The 19943-nt window shown below is 42.7% G+C and overlaps 1 protein-coding gene across 1 annotated transcript in view; it reads left to right on the top strand.

The window, feature by feature from the left end:
* LOC145353303 (cilia- and flagella-associated protein 47-like) overlaps positions 1 to 19943 on the top strand; it is a 495401-nt gene that overhangs the window by 73635 nt on the left and 401823 nt on the right. The window contains exons 21-23 of the mRNA XM_080203935.1: positions 781 to 925; positions 6921 to 7015; positions 14868 to 15027. Coding sequence (XP_080060061.1) covers positions 781 to 925; positions 6921 to 7015; positions 14868 to 15027 — 400 coding nt within the window. The remainder of the gene's footprint in view (positions 1 to 780; positions 926 to 6920; positions 7016 to 14867; positions 15028 to 19943) is intronic.

The raw sequence follows: 19943 nt of genomic DNA, 5'->3' as shown, positions 1-19943 counted from the left end.
TCGCTTACTCTACCGAGGGAAATCCACAATCGCAAGCATCAGCACACCCCAAGTGCAATGGGCTAGTCATGTCCTTCCCTGAACATGGTTTCACCCATGGACCAGTGGAATGAATGGTTGATTGACTGTTTGGACTAAACACTGTAGTAATTTTTCAGAACATAAGTAGGTATATAAATGTAGTCTTAGTCTCTTGGGTTAGTAGAAGTTTCTATCACCCTTCTTAAAAAAAAGTCTCATCAGGCCACCTTTCCCATAAGTTAATATAAAAATATTTGCCAACGAAACAGAAAATGCTGGGGAATCTCAGCAGGTTTGACAACATCCATGGAGAGAGAATAGGGCCAGCGTTTTGAGACAGGATGATCCTTCATCAGAGCAGTTTCAGATTCCAGCACCCACAGTATTTTGCTTTTATCAAAGTATTTGCCAAAATGCTTCAAAGTGGCATGGTACTAAACATTTGAAGGTTTAATGAAAGACAAATATGGCAAACAAAATAAGAGGAAATCTTATTTTGCCACTAAAAAGAACTGACCCATGACCTGAGCTTCCTCCTTGATGCAGGACAAGAATTTAATCCAATTTTTATTTCCATGAATTTGTGTATTACTTTTCAGTTATCATTTTTATACGAAAATGCTACTACATTCCATAAAGTTTAAGAAAACTGTGATACAGTACTCTCAAAAACTTGTGTTTAGTAGAGTGTTTCAATTTTTAAAATGATTGATCACACTTAATTCACATTATTTTAATGTAACTTTTCTTTATCTGCAGAAATATTTTGTGTTCCACGGTGTTTGCTGTGGCTCCACTAGCATGAAACCATTCACTTTACTGAATCTAACTGAATCACAAATCAAGCTTGAATTCGATCTCTCCAAGTACAGAGATTTTGCGCTGAAGTTTGAAGCTTCTGCAGGTATATTTAACAAAGCTCTTGAATGTGGAGTTATTCATTTTTAAAAAATCAATGACATTCATTTAAAACAGTTGAGAGAGCCTGGAGTTTCAGCGGATTTTCCTCTGGGTTCAATGGAAGACGGGTAGAACCTTCAGAGAAGTGGCAATGCAAGGTAATGTACATTTTTTATCTACTGGCATCATGGTTGAAATTCTCCAGCTGTTCCTGCCCGCGGTGCACTCCCACCTGTGGGTTTCCTGCTGGCGTGGGGTGACGTCAGTGGGAATTCCCATTCACAGCAACAAGACCAGATTAAGCAACGGATGGACGAAGATCCTATTCTGTTGCAAGTTAAAAAATTTCTGATGCAAGGATGGCCAACTATTGTAGAAGATGCTGGGTTGAAACCTTATGTGAGGAACAGAGGTGAGTTAAGTGTGAATGATGGTTGTATGCTGTAGGGGTCAATGGTGGCCATTCCACCCCCTGTCATTCGCAAGTCATGGATGAAATTCATGAGGTTCATCCAAGTACATCTCGAATAAAGAGTCCAGCTGGGTCATCTGTTTGGTGGCCTAATATGTATCTGGACTTGGAGAACAGAGTCCACTTATCAGATCAACCAGAAAATGATGCCATCAGCACCACTGCACCCTTGGGAGTGACCTGGCCAGCCCTGGTCTAGATTGCATGTGGACTTTGTGGGATCTTTTATGAATCACAAGTCCGATGACTGTGGTGTGCGCAAATTGCATACACTTGGATGGACACCTGGGGTAACAAGTTGTCATTGTGGGTGCATATTCAAAATGGTGCGAAGTATATTTCACGCATAAGATTACAGCTACTGTGACAGTAGAGAATCTACATCAAATTTTCACAACCCAGACTTGCCAAATTTGCTTGTTTCAAACATCGGCACTACATTTACAAAGGAGGGATCTCAGGAATCAATGCAAAAGAATGAAATATTGCCATGTGTGTACAGCATCAATTCATTCAGCTTCAAATGGTTTGGCTGAGGGAACTGTTCAAACGCTGAAAGAGAAATTGAAGAGAGTGACAGATGATACTTTCAGAGTTCAGAGGAAAGTTTCTGGGTCAGCAACTGTTACTGATATATGGCAGAAGGTAATGCTTCTGTGGACATTCACCAGGAAGTGGTTTCTGTGTTTCCAGGTTTGCCAATTGCTTCTGCTGTGGGAGGGGAAGAGAAACGTTCATATACAGTTTCTCAATCTACCTCTTCACCTATGATTCAAGATCCACTGTTACAAGATTCACCAGTGGTATTGCATAGGTCGCAACTCAACGACAGGGTTCATGACAGACTTTTGTTTAGTTAAGACATTACTTTTGTTGTATTTTGTCCCAATGGGGAATTGAAATTTAAGGTAGGAGAAGTAGAACATAGAACATAGAAAAACTACAGCACAAACAGGCCCTTCGGCCCACAAGTTGTGCCGATGTTATCCATACCTACTTATAGGTATACCTACTTATAGGTTTACCTATAACCCTCAATTCTATTAAGTTCCATGTACTCATCCAGAAGTGTCTTGAAAGACGTTATCAAATTTGCCTCCACCACCACTGATGGCAGCCGATTCCACTCACCCACCACCCTCTGAGTTAAAAACTTGAAAAAAAATTGAAAAAAAAGTGTTAGAGTTTTTTTAAAAGACAAGTTACCATATGAATGCATTTGTGCCACCATAGTGAGATCAGAACTACTTTATTTTACATTTCATAGAAACATAGAAAAAAGGTGCAGGAGTAGGCCATTTGGCCCTTTGAGCCTGTACCACCATTCAATATGATCATGGCTGATCATGCACTTTCAGTATCCCACTCCTGCTTTCTCTCCATACACCCTGATCCCTTTGGCTGCAAGGGCCATGTCCAGTTCCCTCTTGAGCATATCTAATGAACTGGCCCCAACAGCTTTCTGTGGTAGAGAATTCTACAGGTTCACAACTCTCTGAGTGAAGAAGTTCTTCCTCATCTCAATCCTGAATGGCTTACCCTTTATTCCTTGACTGAATCCCCTAGTTCTGGACCTCCCCAGCAGCGGGAACATTCTTCCCTCGCCTGGCTTGCCCAGTCCCATCAGGATTTTATGTTTCTATGAAATTTCCTGCAACTGTATCTAGATCCTCCTCCAACCATGGAGGCAGCCTCTTTATCACTATGCCATCTTTCCTTTGATGACTTAGACAGATGTCCTTTGGAGTCGGGAGGGTCCTAGTTTAGTTTGGATATCCTTCTCTGGGGCAGGTGCACTCTGTGATCCCAGAGGCCAGAACTGATAGGATCCCAGACAAAGGGGAATTGGTGCTGTTGGGCACCGTCAACGAATCTTGAATGGAGGTTCTGAGTACAACTGTCTGATGCTTCTCCTCACTTGGGGTGCCTAAGGGCCCTACCTGGACTCCTTGAAGGGAAGGGGCACCTGGAGGAAGTTGTGTTGCCTATCCCTCCCTCTCTCATGGCCACTGCAAAAGCTCGCTCATGGTTATGGAGTGCAGGTCTATACATGTCTTTGATAGAAACTGGGTAATCTGTTGTATTGTTGAGTTGAGAAGTGCAGGAATCCATCCCTTTGTCCTGCAGGCAAATCTTCTGCTGATTGCATCTCTCTGCACTGCTGTGGCCCCGCTACTCCAAACCTATGATCTTAAACTTTCTGACCTGCATTCTCTTACACATACATGTCGGTTACACTTCCATCAGCCAGAGGAGGGCAAATTCCTCCTCCTCATTTGCCATCAGGTTGAGGGCCTCCTCCTCCTCTATCCAATGTTGACTGACCTCTTTCTGCATCTCCAGCGTCTTGTCTAGGCCCACTTCCTGAGATTCACCATCTCACTCAGACTTCGCTGAAGCCTCTTCCCCAAAAGTCCTCCATGTATTGGTGGCCTTGGCTGTCTCTGCCTCCTCTTGCTGTGGACGCAAGTCAATGAGGTCACCACCTGAGTGTGAGATTCTGCCTGAACTCAGTCTAGCCCCCACTGAGGTGTGTGTGTTTGGCTGGTGAGGTAGTGGCGGCCTCTTTACAGGTGCAATGTATTTGTTGTCCTCACCATCCTCAGTCCTCTGTGGGTTGGAGCTGCTGCTGGATTCCATTTCAGGGTCAGGCCTCATCCCGCTCCTGCGGGTACCTATAATTGAATGAGAGAGTGAGTGAGTGATGGCATGGGCTGCCTCCAACATGGCAACGACCATAACCCTTTGGTTTCTATGTCCAGACAGTAAACATGGTTCCTTAATGGATGGCAGCCAGATTCTGACTTTACTGTCTGTACGTAAATGATCCTGAATCCACCCTGCCAGCTTGGCAGCCAACTTTTCTCTCGCACTTTTTGTGCATATTGTCCTGCAAGGAAGTGATAATGGTTTGAGAGCAATTGGGATGCTGATAACATTCACTTGATGCCTGTTTTCACCAACGATACTTTGGCTTCCATGTGAAAGATGCCCTGCAACTTGTCCACCAGACAACACCTTCCAGAGTGGTGAGTTCATGCAGATAGAAGGATACAGCTGACAGTGACATGGAACGAGCAGCGAATGCTGGTGCTCACTACACTACTCCTAGCGCAATATGGGAGCTCTGTGTGGTACTGTAAAAGACCAACAGTCGCATTTCTATCTGCAAACTACATGGACATCAGCCCTTTTATGTATGGGCAGCACAGATTGTGTCCTCTCCACTGAGGCTCGGATCTCAGTTCTCATTCTGTGAGGTCAATATGGGCAGCAGAGAATGAAGTCATTGCCTGCATGTAGGGCTATCCTCTGGTGAATACAGCTGGCACCCACTAACCTGGCAATTGCTTCATATGACGAGTTGGTGAGTTGGGCAGGTCTCCTTCCTTCCTTAAGAACATAAGCACATAAGAAATAGGAGCAGGAGTAGGCCATCTAGCCCTTCGAGCCTGCCCCGCCATTCAATAAGATCATGGCTGATCTGTCGTGGCGCAGTTCCACATTCCCGCCCTCTCCCCATAACCCTTAATCCCCTCTCTCATCAAAAACCCATCAACCCGCGTCTTAAAAATATTTAGCGAGGCAGCCTCCACCACTTCAACGGGCAGAGAATTCCAGAGATTCACCACCCTTTGAGTGAAGAAGTTCCTCCTCAACTCCGTTCTAAACCGCCTCCCCTTTATCTTGAGGCTGTGCCCCCTAGTCCTACTGTCCTTTCTGAGTGGGAAGAGTCTCTCCACCTCTATCCTATCCATCCCATTCATCATCTTATACGTCTCAATGAGATCTCCCCTCATTCTTCTAAACTCTAACGAGTACAAGCCTAGTTTATTCAGCCTCTCCTCATAGCTCAACCCCCTCAACTCTGGTATCAGCCTAGTAAACCTCCTCTGCACTCCCTCCAAGGCCAAAATATCCTTGCGTAAGTACGGCGCCCAAAACTGCACACAGTACTCCAGCTGCGGCCTCACCAATGCCCTATACAGCCACAGCAAGACCTCCCTACTTTTATATTCAATCCCCCTCGCTATGAAGGCCAGCATCCCATTAGCCTTCCTGACCACCTGCTGCAGGTGGTCACGACATTCAGCAGTACTTCCATGAAGCATCACCTGAATCTGGGTGCTGGTGCTCTTTGGGTTGTGTTCCATGTTCCGGATATAGTTAAGAGCATAATAAACAGCTGCACCTGTCCATTAATATAAGCTTACTGGTGACAAATTAACTTTAACTGTCTGGATACCTTTCAAATTAGGTGCCTGGATTTGACAGTGGAGTGCATAATTTCTTGCTCCCAGCTGCACAATTAATAAGCCCAGCATCATGCGATTTCCCACTGGTCTGTGCAGCAGACAACACTCTCGCTTCCTGTCCTTGCCAAGGCACTGAGGCCTGGAGCAGTAAATTCTGGCTGTAGTCTTTGGAGTGTGAGAGTGACGGGGAGAAGGGAGAAGTGGTTAAAAATTGTGAAGCATGACTCCACCATAATGTTGACAGGCTGTGTGCCATCTCTCCATTGTGCTCTTGAGGAATGAGCCACTGATTGTAATCATTAAATCAGGTCGCCACAGTGCATTTGGGAGCCGGATTTAAATTTTATGATGGCTGACCACAATACCTAGCAGCAAAATAGGGGATGGAAGCAGCCAGATGGAGCAGGTAATTGTTTTTTTCACAGAAGTTGAGTTGAGAAGTGCAGGAATCCATCCTCTGATCCTGCAGGCAAACCTTCTGCTGATCGCGTCTCTCTGCACTGCTGTGACCCCACTACTCCAAACCTACGATCTTAAACTTTCTGACCTGCATTCTCTCCCAATCTCTCCTCTCCCCTTCCAGACTTTGTCCAGATGCACCTCCAACATGAAACTCCCTTCCCCTTACCCCCCCTTGCTAACTGCTGATCTGACCACTCTACTTCTGTCCCACAATCTTTCCTGTTCCACCAACCTCATCATTGCTGTTCTGATCCTTACATGCTGCCCTGTGATCCCTCCCTTTGTACCTGTTTCCCACCCAGCTGATGGAATGCTTCTTCCATCCAAAACTGCGTCTGTCCCCAGCTCCACCTTCCCATCCTTATGGCTCACAATTGCTCTGGATTCCCCTCCAGGCTTTCCTGATCTCCAGCTTACTTCACCTATCAACCCCATATCTTTTCCAGTTGCAGCAGCCTGGCCCCAAAGGCTCTCAGCTGTTACTATCCACCATTGCCTTTCCTGTCTGGTAGCCAAACTAACAATCAATTTGTGTGACTGCCAGGCACAAAACACAGTATTAAAATGCTGATGGGGTCTTGGCATTACATTCAACAAAACTTCTCTGTTGGAATTTCAGCATTGCTCGCCTATTACCACATTCCCCAGCTCCTTCCAGGATTTACTGCAAATATTGGGACATTATCATTGTTTGACTTCTCAGATTTTTCATATGTGGATGAAAGTCAGGGTGTATGGTTTATTTCCATTTTAGTTTACTAAGCAAACCTGTGAAGGGCTCTAATTTTAATTTTCATTTTTACCTGCAGATGCAAGCCAGGATTTGTTGAATCCTCAATTGTACATTGTGACTGTAGCAGGGAAAGCGAGTATAAAGTGTGAATTATTATTCTCTCCTACCAATGTAAGTATCGAATGAATTAAACTTAATATTTATGTTTTACCTCTTCCAAAGACATAGGGTGCAATCTTACGACCTTGTCCTACTTGACATTTGATGAGCCAAGTTGGTAAGATGGGACGTGAGGCAGAAAATCAGAAAGGCTCCTGTTTTATGCCTCCCTCGCACATACTGGGGGCGGTGGGGGTTGGGGGGGGGGGGCGGGTTGTGGTGTTGGTCGCAGCATTTTCAGTGGTCATTTTAATTGTTCATGTTCATTTCTTGTTCAAAATTTTGAAGCATTGACTGAAAGTTCAGTGTATGCTGAAACATGACACCTATTTAAAAAAGACCTGGAACTCCCATGCAAATTGGCTGTGGGCCTCTGTTCTGCTAAATTGGATATTGCTGCAACTGGGTTATGTCCATAAAATGGCCACAGCTATATTAAATTTGAAAAATAAAACAGAAAAGGCTGAAGATACCTCACAGGTCAGGTTGCGTCTGTGATGAGAGAAACAAAGCTTACTTTTCAGGTTAACAGTTTTTCATCAGAACTCATTAAATGGACAGGATAGGGTCCAATTAGAGTATAGGAGACATAGTCTGTGGGAGCTACGAATCTGAAGGGTCTGTTCTCATTCCTCTTTTTATGTTCTTCAAAGGCTAGGGTGGAAAACACTGGGGAGCAGGATGGAGACATCAGTGATTATGAATCATATGCCTGTTAGCATGTCTGAATCCCATAGAATCGCTACAGTTTAGAAGGAGGCCATTCATCCCATCGAGTCTGCATCGAGTCTCCTCCGAAAGAGCATCTTACCCAGGCCCACTGCCCCACCCCTGTAACCCTGTTCATTTCCCATTGGTAATTCACCTAACCTACGTATATTGGGACATTAACGGGCAATTTAGCATGTCCAATCCACGTTACCTGCACATCTTTGGACTGTGGGAGGAAACCAGAGAATTGGAGGAAACTCACACAGGCACTGGGAGAATGTGCAAAATCTACACAGGCAGTCACTCAAGACTGGAATCGAGCTCAGGTCCCTGGTGTTGTGAGGCAGCACTGTTAACCATTGTGCTACTGTGCTGCGTATGCCAAAAATGGATGTCTCGTTTCTAACCTGCACATGTAACAAAGGAAAAAGGCCAACAATTTCAATTACTGTTTTCCATCACCCAGCTTTATCTCGCCCCCACCCGCTCCCCCCGTGCCTCCATGTCCTGGAAGTATCATTCATGCTTCTTTTTGTTTCCTTGAACTGGGAGGAACAGTTGTGTTTCCCCAAAGCTCACATGGAAGATTGAGACTCTCAGACTTCTCTTTAACTCCCTTAACTGTGATCACCTCTGGACTCTTTCCCTCACTACTGCTGGGAACCATCATCCTGGATCCCCTGTTACAGACAGCACTTGGTTAACATCCTCTTCTAATCACTGGCCAACTAGCAATTCCCGCAAGGTTTGGGCAGGAAATGTCACTGGAACGCTTCTCCACAATCTGCATGATTTAAAATCAGGGCTCGTATTTCCTAATTTATGTGCCTACATCTATTGAAGCCACTCGAGGGCAGCAGTGGTTCATACAACTTTACAAGTAGCAAAAGGGTTGAAAACATTTGTAATTGGATATTTCAAAAACACCATGACGGAAATTGCAATTCTACCAAAAGAAACCTCAGATTCTTGATGCCCTTTTTAGTCATCAGTGTTGTTATGATGGCAATGGGGTATTGTCAATAGATCTTAGCGTGGGCCTTGTATGCGCTTTCCTATCAGGTGAGTGAAGGCTCATGCAATAGGGAAGGAGCAGTATAGGGTGGGGGGTTTAAAACCAGCTGACTCCACTCAGGTTGGCAGTCTATAGACTTGGGACCAATCAGCATTCTGTAGCCACTGAATATATTCAGTACTCACCGTAAATAAAAGGTGATTGGTGGTGCAAGACTGGCCTCAGTAAGATGATTACATTGGCGACGAGGAATAAAGCGAGTTTTTCTTTCTTCTGGACCATCTTTGCTGTTGAGAGGCATTTTTGGTGAACTTGAAGCCTATGATGCAAGCACAGAAGAATGAGCCGAATATGCAGAGTACATGTGTTTCTTTACTGGCCAACAATATTCATGGGAATAAGAAGCAAAATGTTATCTTGTTGGTGGCATGCAGGGTCCTGACCTTCAGTATAATAAGAAATCTGATCTACTGGAATGCCCAACTCCCAAACCTTTAATGAATTGTTGGACTTGGTCAAAGGCTATTATGACCCAAAAACATCGATAATATTCCAGTGACACTGCTTTAACATGGCAGGGCAAACCCCTGGGGAGTCTGTCACTGAATGTCAGACCAGGTTGCAAAAATTAGCAGAGTACCGTGAATTCAGGACATCCCTGAATGACATGTTGCGAGATAGACTGGTCTGTGGAATTAACAATTTGATAGTCCAAAAAACATAATTAGCAGAACCCAATTTGACTGAGGTAAGGCTATTGAGGTAGCTCTATCACTGGGGAAAGTAGAGAACTACAGTGAATTTAGATAGCATTGGGGAGAGGGGCCTCGTGCAACATCCATCCATTAACTGAGAGCGAGCGATTTGTAAAATACCTCCGAATTCTTTACAGTGGTGGAGCCAGAGTTGCATCACAAGGCAATGAAAGAAGGTCAGGGACAACCTTCGGATTTCCTGCCAGCCTATTGCAGACAGTAGATGGCAGACAGTGGACTATTCAAAGTGCTGCAGAAGAGCACAACTGAGGTTAAGTATAGGGTCAGACATCAGTCAGCTTGGCTTCCACCCATCATTGTACGGGGACAACGATCAAGCCTTATGGAGAGAGATTGACTCCAACATGTCACGCAGAAGTGTGCTGGCTTTCTGAAAGATCAGTAGAAATCTGCTATTGGTGTACCTTGCTATATTTGAAAGAGCTAATTTTAGTCACTGCATGCTGGATCACTAAAATTATTTGTTTGTGGGTGGCTGAAGTTCGCCTGTATGATGGGCGGAATTTTACATTCTGTGCAGAGCGCTGGCTGAGATGAGAAAATGTGCCTGGAGCTCTCCAGCTGCACAGCCGATGTTTCTCCCCAGATAACCCAGTACACTGCACAAAAATTTGGGAGGCGTGGTTTTCTAATTGTCGGGAGATCTTGTGTCATCGTCTTCCCTCATGGCGAACATGGATGCGAATTATCCCCAGTAATTTGACACTGACGGCTGTGAGGTTTTACAATTTCTCCGAAGTTAATTGTGCCGCTTGAGAGCTTTATACCACTGACGAAGTAGGAGAATTCTTCAATCATCTAGAACTACTGTATTTTAATTGCATTAAATGATAAAGACTGATGTATTCTGTTACAATTTCACTTTTGAGTTAAAGCTTCCATTTCATGAATGAATTGATACACTGAATGAATTTTTCTTTACTGACTGCTTTGAAGACTCTCTACATGCTAGGAGCAGAAGGGGTTACAGACTGAAGATATGTTTGTTCTGGGCCATACACTTGGTCTGTTTGTGAGTGTTGGTCAGATCCCCACCCCAGGTAAAATGGAGTTCTGATTTAAGGTCATAGTTACACATCGATGATGTCACACTCAAGCCCACTGAACTTTCGTTCAAACTCGCCGATGTTCTGCCCACACTCACAGCTGTCAGCAAGATCCACAGCAAGAGGAAGGGGCTGCACACAGGAAGCCATATCTAGCATTGTGGGTCTATAGGTGAAGACTAAGCTTCCTGGATCTAACTAAGGACTACTGCAGGAAGGGGCTGTACTTCTGCTGACAGGGTTCTGCAATCTGTACTCTCTGCCTCACCAAGCCATCCTACAACTGGCCTTGTTACTTGCTGGACTAGGGAGTGGGTGGTGCCTTGTCAGTGACCCTCAAATTTACCACAGACCTGCATTCTTATGTGACTGGATCCTTTTAGTTAACAGGGAGCCCTTACAATCTTAAAAATGAGGTAGCCAGTTACCTATTTTCCTGAGCCAACCTGAACATCACCTTTCCTACTGATTTTAGCAGCCAACGCTATGGAGCTTGTCATTTGCTACAATTGCTGGCTTGCATTGTGTGCAGGACATGTTTAACCTATACAGGTGGCCATCAGCCATTGTGGAGCAGGCTTGCAGGCTATGAGGTCTACTGTTGCTCCTATTTCTTGTGTTCTGATCGCCCAATTAGGTCAAGAATTAGCAACGTTCATCAACAGAAAAGGATACTAGACCATCAATGTATAACTGATGAATTCAAACAGTGACAGGAACAGTTAGTATCATGCAGGGCTGTGAAAGATACCTCGGGAGCTAACATGGTTCTTTAGTTCTTCTAACAACCCAGTATCCATCAGTTTTTGACTTGGGAATTAATATGGCAGGATGGCTGATGGATGCAAGGAATACTGCCCACAGACCAAGGTGGTTAACACTTCTGTACAACCCTACCACTCTAAAGCAGCACGGTTACAATTAAAACCGTCAGGATATTTCTAGAATCAACAAATGATCTTTTGATGCACAGGTTCAAATATGGACTCCCTGCAATATATTTCCAGTAAAGTGTCACACACTATCGTGGTCTGTTGCATATTAAGCAATATTGCAATTCAAAGATTCCTGTATATAGAGGAGGAAGAGGAGCTGTAGCAGTCATCATCAGATGAGGAAGGAGGGTTACATCAGTGCCATGCACCCCTAGAAGTCAGGGTCATCTCATGGCTCACTGGTTCTGCTCAGTTCTTAACCCTGATCTGGGAACTTATGCAGGGCTTCCCTTCATAATGGTCCTGGTTTTATCCTTCTGTTCACTCCCTGAATCTTGCATTGCAGAATCATTCAGATAGCTTCTACACCAATTGCACTCTGACCATATAGACTCAGAAGCTGTTGAACCACTTTGCTGACCTGTTATGGTTCAGGTCAAAAACTCCAACGTGTTTTATGGAACCCACCTGGATCGTAAGTTTTGCATCTTGAATTTAGCTAGGATATGCATGATATGTATTGCTTCAGATATGATTCAAATGATCCACTAGAAGCTTTTATCGAACAAAGTTTATTTAAGAATAGAGTTAACATGTAAGGGAAGAAAATTAGCAATTAACTTTTATGAATTACAAACAAAAACAAAACAACCACAATAATGTATAATCATTAACAAATATATCTAAGATGTTCCAATAAAAAAGTCCCATACACAAAACCCTTCCACAGATTGAACACAGCAAAGACTAATGCTCACGTAGTACTGGAATTGAGTCCTTTGATTGGAGAATTGAAAATCCTGACTGCTTAACCTTGTAACTGCTAGCAGCCCTCTGGAGACAGTTTGAAGTCAGAACAGCTTCCCTGAACACCAAGGCGAGACTCTGGTCTCACTGAACACATCATGGCACAGAAATCTAATGGTGCCGCACAAAGCCTCCAATATGCTGGTCAGAATGTGTAGGAATTACAAGATGGAAGTGTGTGCTCATCATGCCAATATAAGTAAGAAAATGGAAACCAGCACGCGGTCTTTTGTTTGTATGCTGACAGTACCCAGTTATTGCTCACTTATACATAAGGTTGGCAGTACCTACTCCCCTGTTCTTCCTTGAAAAATTCCACTGGAAACTACTGTGTGCAGTTAAGAAGATAGATGGGGCCTCAGTTCAACACTTCTGAAAGAAGATGTCTACAGAAGTACAGCATGTTGTCGGTATAACAGTGAAGTGCTAATCTAGGCTTTGTCTTTTAATTTCTGAATTGGGGTTTGGACTGCAACCAAAAACAAAGCCCACTTAAGCCACTGAAGGAGCAATTTAAGGGCTTCTATAGACAACTCAGCAACGCTGAGACTGCAGAGAACATGATTTAAAAAAAAAATCTTAACGATACACCAATGTCACAGACCAAAATTTCAAAGGCTTTAAAAGACGATTAATGATAACATAATAAATACCTTCCATTCATTTCTGATACAGATGTTCAACGCTTGCATCAGTGGTAAAACTCTTCATTCTAAGTTAGATGGCTGAAGTCCAAACCCCAACTCAGAAATTAAAAGAGAAAACCTAGATTCGCACTTCACTGTTATACCGAGGACATGCTGCATTTTTGTAGACATCTTTTAGCAGAAATGTTGAACTGAGGCCCCATCTATCTTCTTAACTGCGCATAGTAATTTCCATTGGAATTTTTCAAGGAAGAACAGGGGAGTAGTACTGCCATCCTTGGGAGTAGTAACTGGCTATTGCCAGCATAAACAAAAGACCGAGTGCTGGTTTCCATTTTCTTACTTATATTGGCATGATGAGCACACCCTTCTATCTTGTAATTCCTACACCTTCTGACCAGCATATTGGAGGCTTTGTGTGGCACCATCAGATTTCTGTGCCATGATGTGTCCAGTGAGACTCCATGGTGTCCAGCTGGATGGCTCATAGCCACACAAGTTGGATATTTCGATCAGAGATTGTTATACCAAATAATATTAAAAAATGTATTTTACTAGTTATGGATTAAAATGGGTCTAACTTTTACCTGTTTCAATGTTACCAAATATTCTTGGTAAGCTGCACAAAGGATTCCCAAAACATTGATATGTTTTGCCTTTTTAAAGACAATGTATCATAGGCGTGAATAACCAAAAGCTTAACTAAAACTTGATACTGCAATTTTTAGTTTTTTTTACTGCGTATTTCAGCAGCTACTTAGAAATGGATTTGTTGGTTTGATTTTTTTGTGGAAATTTTGCACATAGTCCCCCAGTTGGCCGGAATTCTGCTGGGATAGAAACCAACAGTCAATTAAGTTTAAGTTTATTTATTAGTCACAAGTAGGCTTACATTAACACTAATAAAGTTACTGTGAACATCCTTTAGTCCTTACATTCCGGCACCTGTTCGGGTATACTGAGGAAGAATTTAGCATGGCCAATGCATTTAATCCACACATCTTTTGGACTGTAGGAGGAAACTGGAGCGCCCGGAGGAAATCTATGCAGACATGGGGAAAACGTGCAGACTCCACACAGACAGTGATCCAAGCCAGGATTCGAACGTGCGTCCCTGGCACCTGTGTGGCAGCAGTGCTGACTGCTGTGTCACCCATTAAAGCTATTGGCCCATTTTTGCTTCTCCTGTAATTCTTCAAATGTGGTTTATTTTTGTTTAAGTTCAACATCAACTGAAGTCATACAGGTGTACCTTACTTGGCTATAGTAATGAATTAATTGAACACAGCAGTGACTAATACTCAATGACAGGAGAGTACAGAGGGGAAAGTATCCCATTCCTATCAGCATCACTCTGAAGAGATTTTTTTTCTTGTCTTTTGCACAACCCCCTAGTACCTTCAGGCCTCTTTGATTCTGGTTTCATCACAAATTTGATTGTGCTGGTAAATAGGAAATTTTACTTTAGTGTTTTGCCAAATATTTCAGTGTAACTTCACTTTGGCAAAACTGTTGCGGTATCTGGTACAGTCTGGGTACCTTTTGCTGCTTGTTTGAAGTTTATTTATTTTTGTCAGAAGTAGGCTTAGTTAACTGTAACGAAGTTAGTATGAAAATCTCCTAGTCACCACGCTCAGGTGCTTGTTCGGTTACATTGAGGGAGAATTTAGCATGGCCAGTGCAGCTAACCAGCACATCTTTTGGACTGTGGGCAGAAACCAGAGCACTCGGAGGAAACCCTGCAGACATGGGGAGAACGTGCAGACTCCACACAGACAGGACCCAAGCTGGGAATCGACCTTGGGTCTCCAGCAGTGTGAGGCAGCAGTGATAACCACTGTGCCACAGTGTCACCTCCCTGAAATGCCATTCTGATTTTTCTAGAACATTTTAAGAAATATCTAATTATTAATTTTTTTTTTCTTAGGTGGCGTCCTATGATTTTAATCTGCCAGTCATTATGAATGGTGGGACATCACCATCTCCTTCACCAAGTTCCATACCATCAGATCTTTATGATGAAATGTCTGTAGATTCATCTGAGACACTGTCCCCTGCTACTCCATCTCACAGAGTACAAGCTACTGGTAAGTTTGATAGAAAAAAATGGCATTACTTTTAAAATAAATTTCAACTATGAGTTTCTCCAGATGACGTTGCATGGTATTTGAAACTTGTACTGTATTACAATGTCCTTCATCGGCTTTCAAGGACTGTGGTGGAAAATTATCCTGGATTGCCACATAGAGATAGGATTTGTCATGTCAAAATGAGTTCATGTATTTGCATACAAAAAGAAGGGTGAAAAAAATCCATTACGCCTTCATGTCTGCCTGATCCAGTCCAATGTGAAGCCTAATTAAGAAATAAAATGCTCCCTAACAACTTTCCTAAAACTGTAGTCAAACTCAGGGGCCTATAATTACCAGGGCCTAATTTACTTTTTTTTTCAATATCATGATTGCATCAGTTTCCCTCCAATCCACGGGAAGAACTTCACAACTCCCCTGTGTTTTGAATTTGTCTACTGCTGGCTCATATACTGTTTCCACCATACTAAATATGGAAACAATCCTTGCAATTGACTGCTCCATATCAACCTTTTTAAAGGATGGATCCTTAAAACTCTGCATGATAGCAAAACAACTGTTCTTCTAATTTGGTCACCTAGTTCCCTTGTTCTTACTGCCAGAGGCTATAATGAATGACAAAAATCCATTTGAAACAACACTCTAATCAATTGTAACAAAACAATTTTAGCTTCCTCCTGATAATCAATCCACTGTTCTTCTCTTGCAGTTATAATGTGGATATGCTGGCATTGGACTGGGGTAAACACAGTAAAAAGTCTGACAATACTAGGTTTAAGTCCAACCTATTTATTTGATAGTAAACTCACTAGCTTTCGGGGTTAGTCCCTTCGTCAGGTGAATGGAGAGTTCTGGCCTCAGACAGAGCATACAAAGCACAGATAGTTTACAGTCAAATATTTTCTTGCATGTGTATCTTATGTCTTTTACACAGAGTATATTACATTGATCCCTATAATTAAAATACATTATAATATTACTACAATCATTGGCTACCATGCATTCCTTTGATCAAATTATCTACATCTTGTTAAGTCAATGTTGAGAAGTCTTGTGCAGAAACTCTCACTGTGGCTCTATTTATTTCCCATCCTTGATGGCCATTGAGAAGGTGGTGCTGGACCTTTTTCCTCAACCCTTGAGGTGCTTTCATAAGCAGTTGGACTGGAAGTTCTAGGAATTTGACCAGACATTGATGAAAGAACAAGGGTATAGGCTCAAGTCAGGATGGCCTGTGACTTTGAGAGGAGCTTGCAGCTGAAAGTGTTCTAAGATATGTGCTGCTGCTGCTGCTTTCCTTATTGGTGGTTGAGGTCCTAGGTTTTGGATCTAGTACCAAAGAAAAAGAAATTCAGGGATGTGGGTATCACTAACATTTGTTGCCTATTCTCAGTTGCCCTTGAGAATGTTATGGAGAACAGCCTTTTATATCTATTATTGTCCATGTTGCCAAGAAACATCCACAACACTGTTAGGATTTTAATTCAGTTACAGTGAAGGAATGGTGGTATATTTCTGCTTGAGAATGGTGTGCGACTTGAAAGAGGTGGTGCTTCCATGTGCCTGTTGCTCATGTGCTTCAAGGTAGTAAAGGTAATGGATTTCAGAAGGACCATTGAAGAAGCCTTGGAAAGCTGCTACAATACATTTTGTAGATGCTGTACAGTGTAGTCACACTGCAGTCACCATGGTATACAGTTGTGGAGGGAGTGAATGGATGGGATGTCAATCAAGCAAACTGCTTTGTCCTGGATGGTATTGAGCTTGAGTGTTGTTTAGGCTGCAGTGATCATTCCATCACACTCCTGATTTATGTGTCTTTGTAGATGATGCACAATGTTTGGGAACCAGGTAGAAAATAATTTGCTTCGGAATTCCTGTCCCCTAACCAGCTCTTTAGGTTTCTTTTCCACAAGGGGCTGATCTGGTTAAATATCTGGCCAGTAGTAACCCCAGCATACTGATGGTAGAGGACTCACTGATGATAAAACTTTTGGATGTCATGAGAGATGTGGGATTATCTTGTTGGAACTTGTCATTTCCTGGTACTTGCATGGGTCTAATCTCTCTTGCCACTTAACCAGCACAAGCCTGAATGCTATTCAGGTCTTGCTGTTTATTGCAATGAGCTAATTAAGTATCTAAGCAAATGGAATTGAATGCTGTGCTATTATTAGCCAATGTTCCTATAAAGAGAGTCATTGGTAAAGAAGCAGATGACGGTTGGACCGAGGACACTGAGCCCTGAGGAACTCCTGCAGTGATAATCCGGGACTGACATAGTTGAGCTTCAACAATCACAACCATCTTCCTTTGTATTGTTATGATTCCAGCCAACTCTTTGATGCCATCCTCAGTTAAAAAGCTGCCTTGATGTCAAGGACAGTCAATCTGACTTCACCTCTGGAATAAACTTGTGTTTTAAGGAGGAAGATTGGGTGGTTTTTGTCAAGGTTCATCCTGAGCAGCTCCATGATGCAGGATTCTGTCCCTATGGACTGTTAAAAGTCTGACAACACCAGGTTTTAGTCCAACCGATTTATTTGATAGTAAACTCACAAGCTTTCGAGGGGACGAAGAGGGAGTCCTCTCGAAAGCTTGTGAGTTTACTATCAAATAAATCGGTTGGACTAAAACCTGGTGTTGTCAGACTTTTTACTGTGTTTACCCCAGTCCAACGTCGGCACATCCACATCATGCCTATGGACTGTTGCCAGGGATGCACAGAGGCAAACATGTTGCTGGAGAATCATCAACTCAGTGAAAGGCGCTCTTCGATCTGCCCAAAACTTGTTGGTCTTTCAGAACAAGGAATTGTCCCTAATTGAGTGTTGCAGAGTGACACATTCCAAAGCTTAGGCCTATGTACTGAAGAATGCAGGAAAGCTTGAGGCAGCCGCTACAGAGGCACAATGAAAGAAGGTCACTATCTTATAACTTTCAGCCATGGTCAACTGAGGGGAGCGGAACTGTATTTAACCCTTTTGGGCTGAATGACTCATAATGAATATCTACAATAAGGATTATCACAATTGTATGGAAGCAGCTCTGAGTGCAACCTGATGTTTGTAGACATCTTGAATACCCTGCAGCATTTGAAATGACCATTTTGAAATGCCTGCTAACATTTCTTTGTCTGTATTTAAGCTCTTCAGAGTGCAACATGATGAATGTAGAAAACTTGAATATTATTTTGAAACGTTTACAATATTCTTTTGAATGTTTTATCAATGAAGAACCAAAAAAGTAGTCAAATGTTTTGGGGTTGTCGCCCCGGTGGAACCCAAACTGAGCAAGCATGTTATTGCTGAGTATGTGCAACTTGATGGCACTGTTGTCAACAACTTCCATCACTCTGCTTATGGTTGAGAGTAGCCTAATGGGCAACAATCAGCCAGATTGGATCTGTCCTGCTTTTTGTCATCAGGACATGGCTGGGAGATTTTCCACTTTGTTGGACAAATGCGATGTCGTAGTTGCATTGAAATAGTTTAACTAGATGTGTAGTTCTGAAACCCAAGTTTCAGCACTGCACTGGATGTTGTCAAGCCCATTGTCTTAGCAAGATCCTGGAAACTCGTCTGGATTTGATATCATGTGAAGTGAATTAGATTGGCTGAAGTCTAATATTTATAATGACAGTAACCTCATGGGAAGGCTGAGAATGATTATCTACTCAGCATTTCTTGTTAATGTTATAATTATGCTACATGGGGTATTGTATTTAGTTTGTAATTGACAGCAGCTGCCATCGATTGGAGAAAGATTAGGAAATTATTCCAAATGTACAAAAACCAGTTAGCACTGTGTGTTGGGGAGGAGCAGGGGAGTCTGTACCTATGTACTATGGATTTGTGAATAAACCTGGATTAATGAAAAGACTAGCTTCAGATGTGAACAGTGGATGTAATGCTTCTGGCTGAATATGATTGCAAACACTTCAGCCTTGTCTTTTGTTCTCACAAGCTGCATCACCATTGAGGATCGGGATAATCATGGTGCCTCCTTTTCCTGTTGAGTGCTTAATTGCCCACTACTATTCATAACAGCATGTGGCCAGATGGCAAAGCTTTCTGATCCATTGGTCTGGGATTTCAGGTTTTTCCCTCATGCTGATTCTCACACCACCTGTCACAAATGCTATCTGGTTGATATGTTCTTCAGAATGCAGTCAGCTTGGCCAATAAAGGGACTACTGAGCCACTCCTATTGAGGGACATTGAAGTCCCCTACCCAGAGTACATTTTGTGCTTTTGTGACCATCTATGCTTCAAGTAGTGTTCAACAATGTTAGCCTTCCATTCTTGCCCTTGTTTGAGCTAGGTGTCTGTTACAGTTATTGTACAACTCCACATGATAACTTACTACTGTAACATGCCAATCTTATTTGGCATGCTCTGGGATTTATACACATGCAACTCAACCACCCCTTAACCTGATTTGTATTCCTCTCCTGTCTGATTCCCCCTGTTTCTGGGCTGATCTTTATTTTAATGCTATTTGTCTCTCCCAGACATCTTTTTCTCCTCTCTAAGGCATTATATTCTGTTTCCCTTCCCTCTGCTAATTAGTTTAAACCTTCCCACAGCACTAATTAACTTCTCTTGTGATACCAAAGTAAAAGGCTTAGAGAGTCAAGACAATTTCAAAACATCAAATAAAGTCTTGTGAGTATACATGACCAGTCTCTTTTTTTGGTGTCTCAGTTTGTTTGCAGGATGTTTCTGTCCTTTCGCAGTCTCATTGTGAGAATCCACATTCTCCAGTGAGTCAAACTTTAAGCCCCCAGAAAGAACATAAAGAACTATTTGCATGATAACACCAGTACTTATCCTCATGTCAATGCCAAAAAAACATAAGGTTTAACAGTGAGCTGTCCTATAAATGCTCTTTCACTTGGGATTGCAATGTTT

Source organism: Carcharhinus amblyrhynchos, chromosome 15 (assembly GCF_965287045.1).
Source record: "Carcharhinus amblyrhynchos chromosome 15, sCarAmb.v2.hapA, whole genome shotgun sequence".
Lineage (NCBI taxonomy): Eukaryota > Metazoa > Chordata > Chondrichthyes > Carcharhiniformes > Carcharhinidae > Carcharhinus > Carcharhinus amblyrhynchos.
This window is presented reverse-complemented; position numbering and strand designations above follow the sequence as displayed.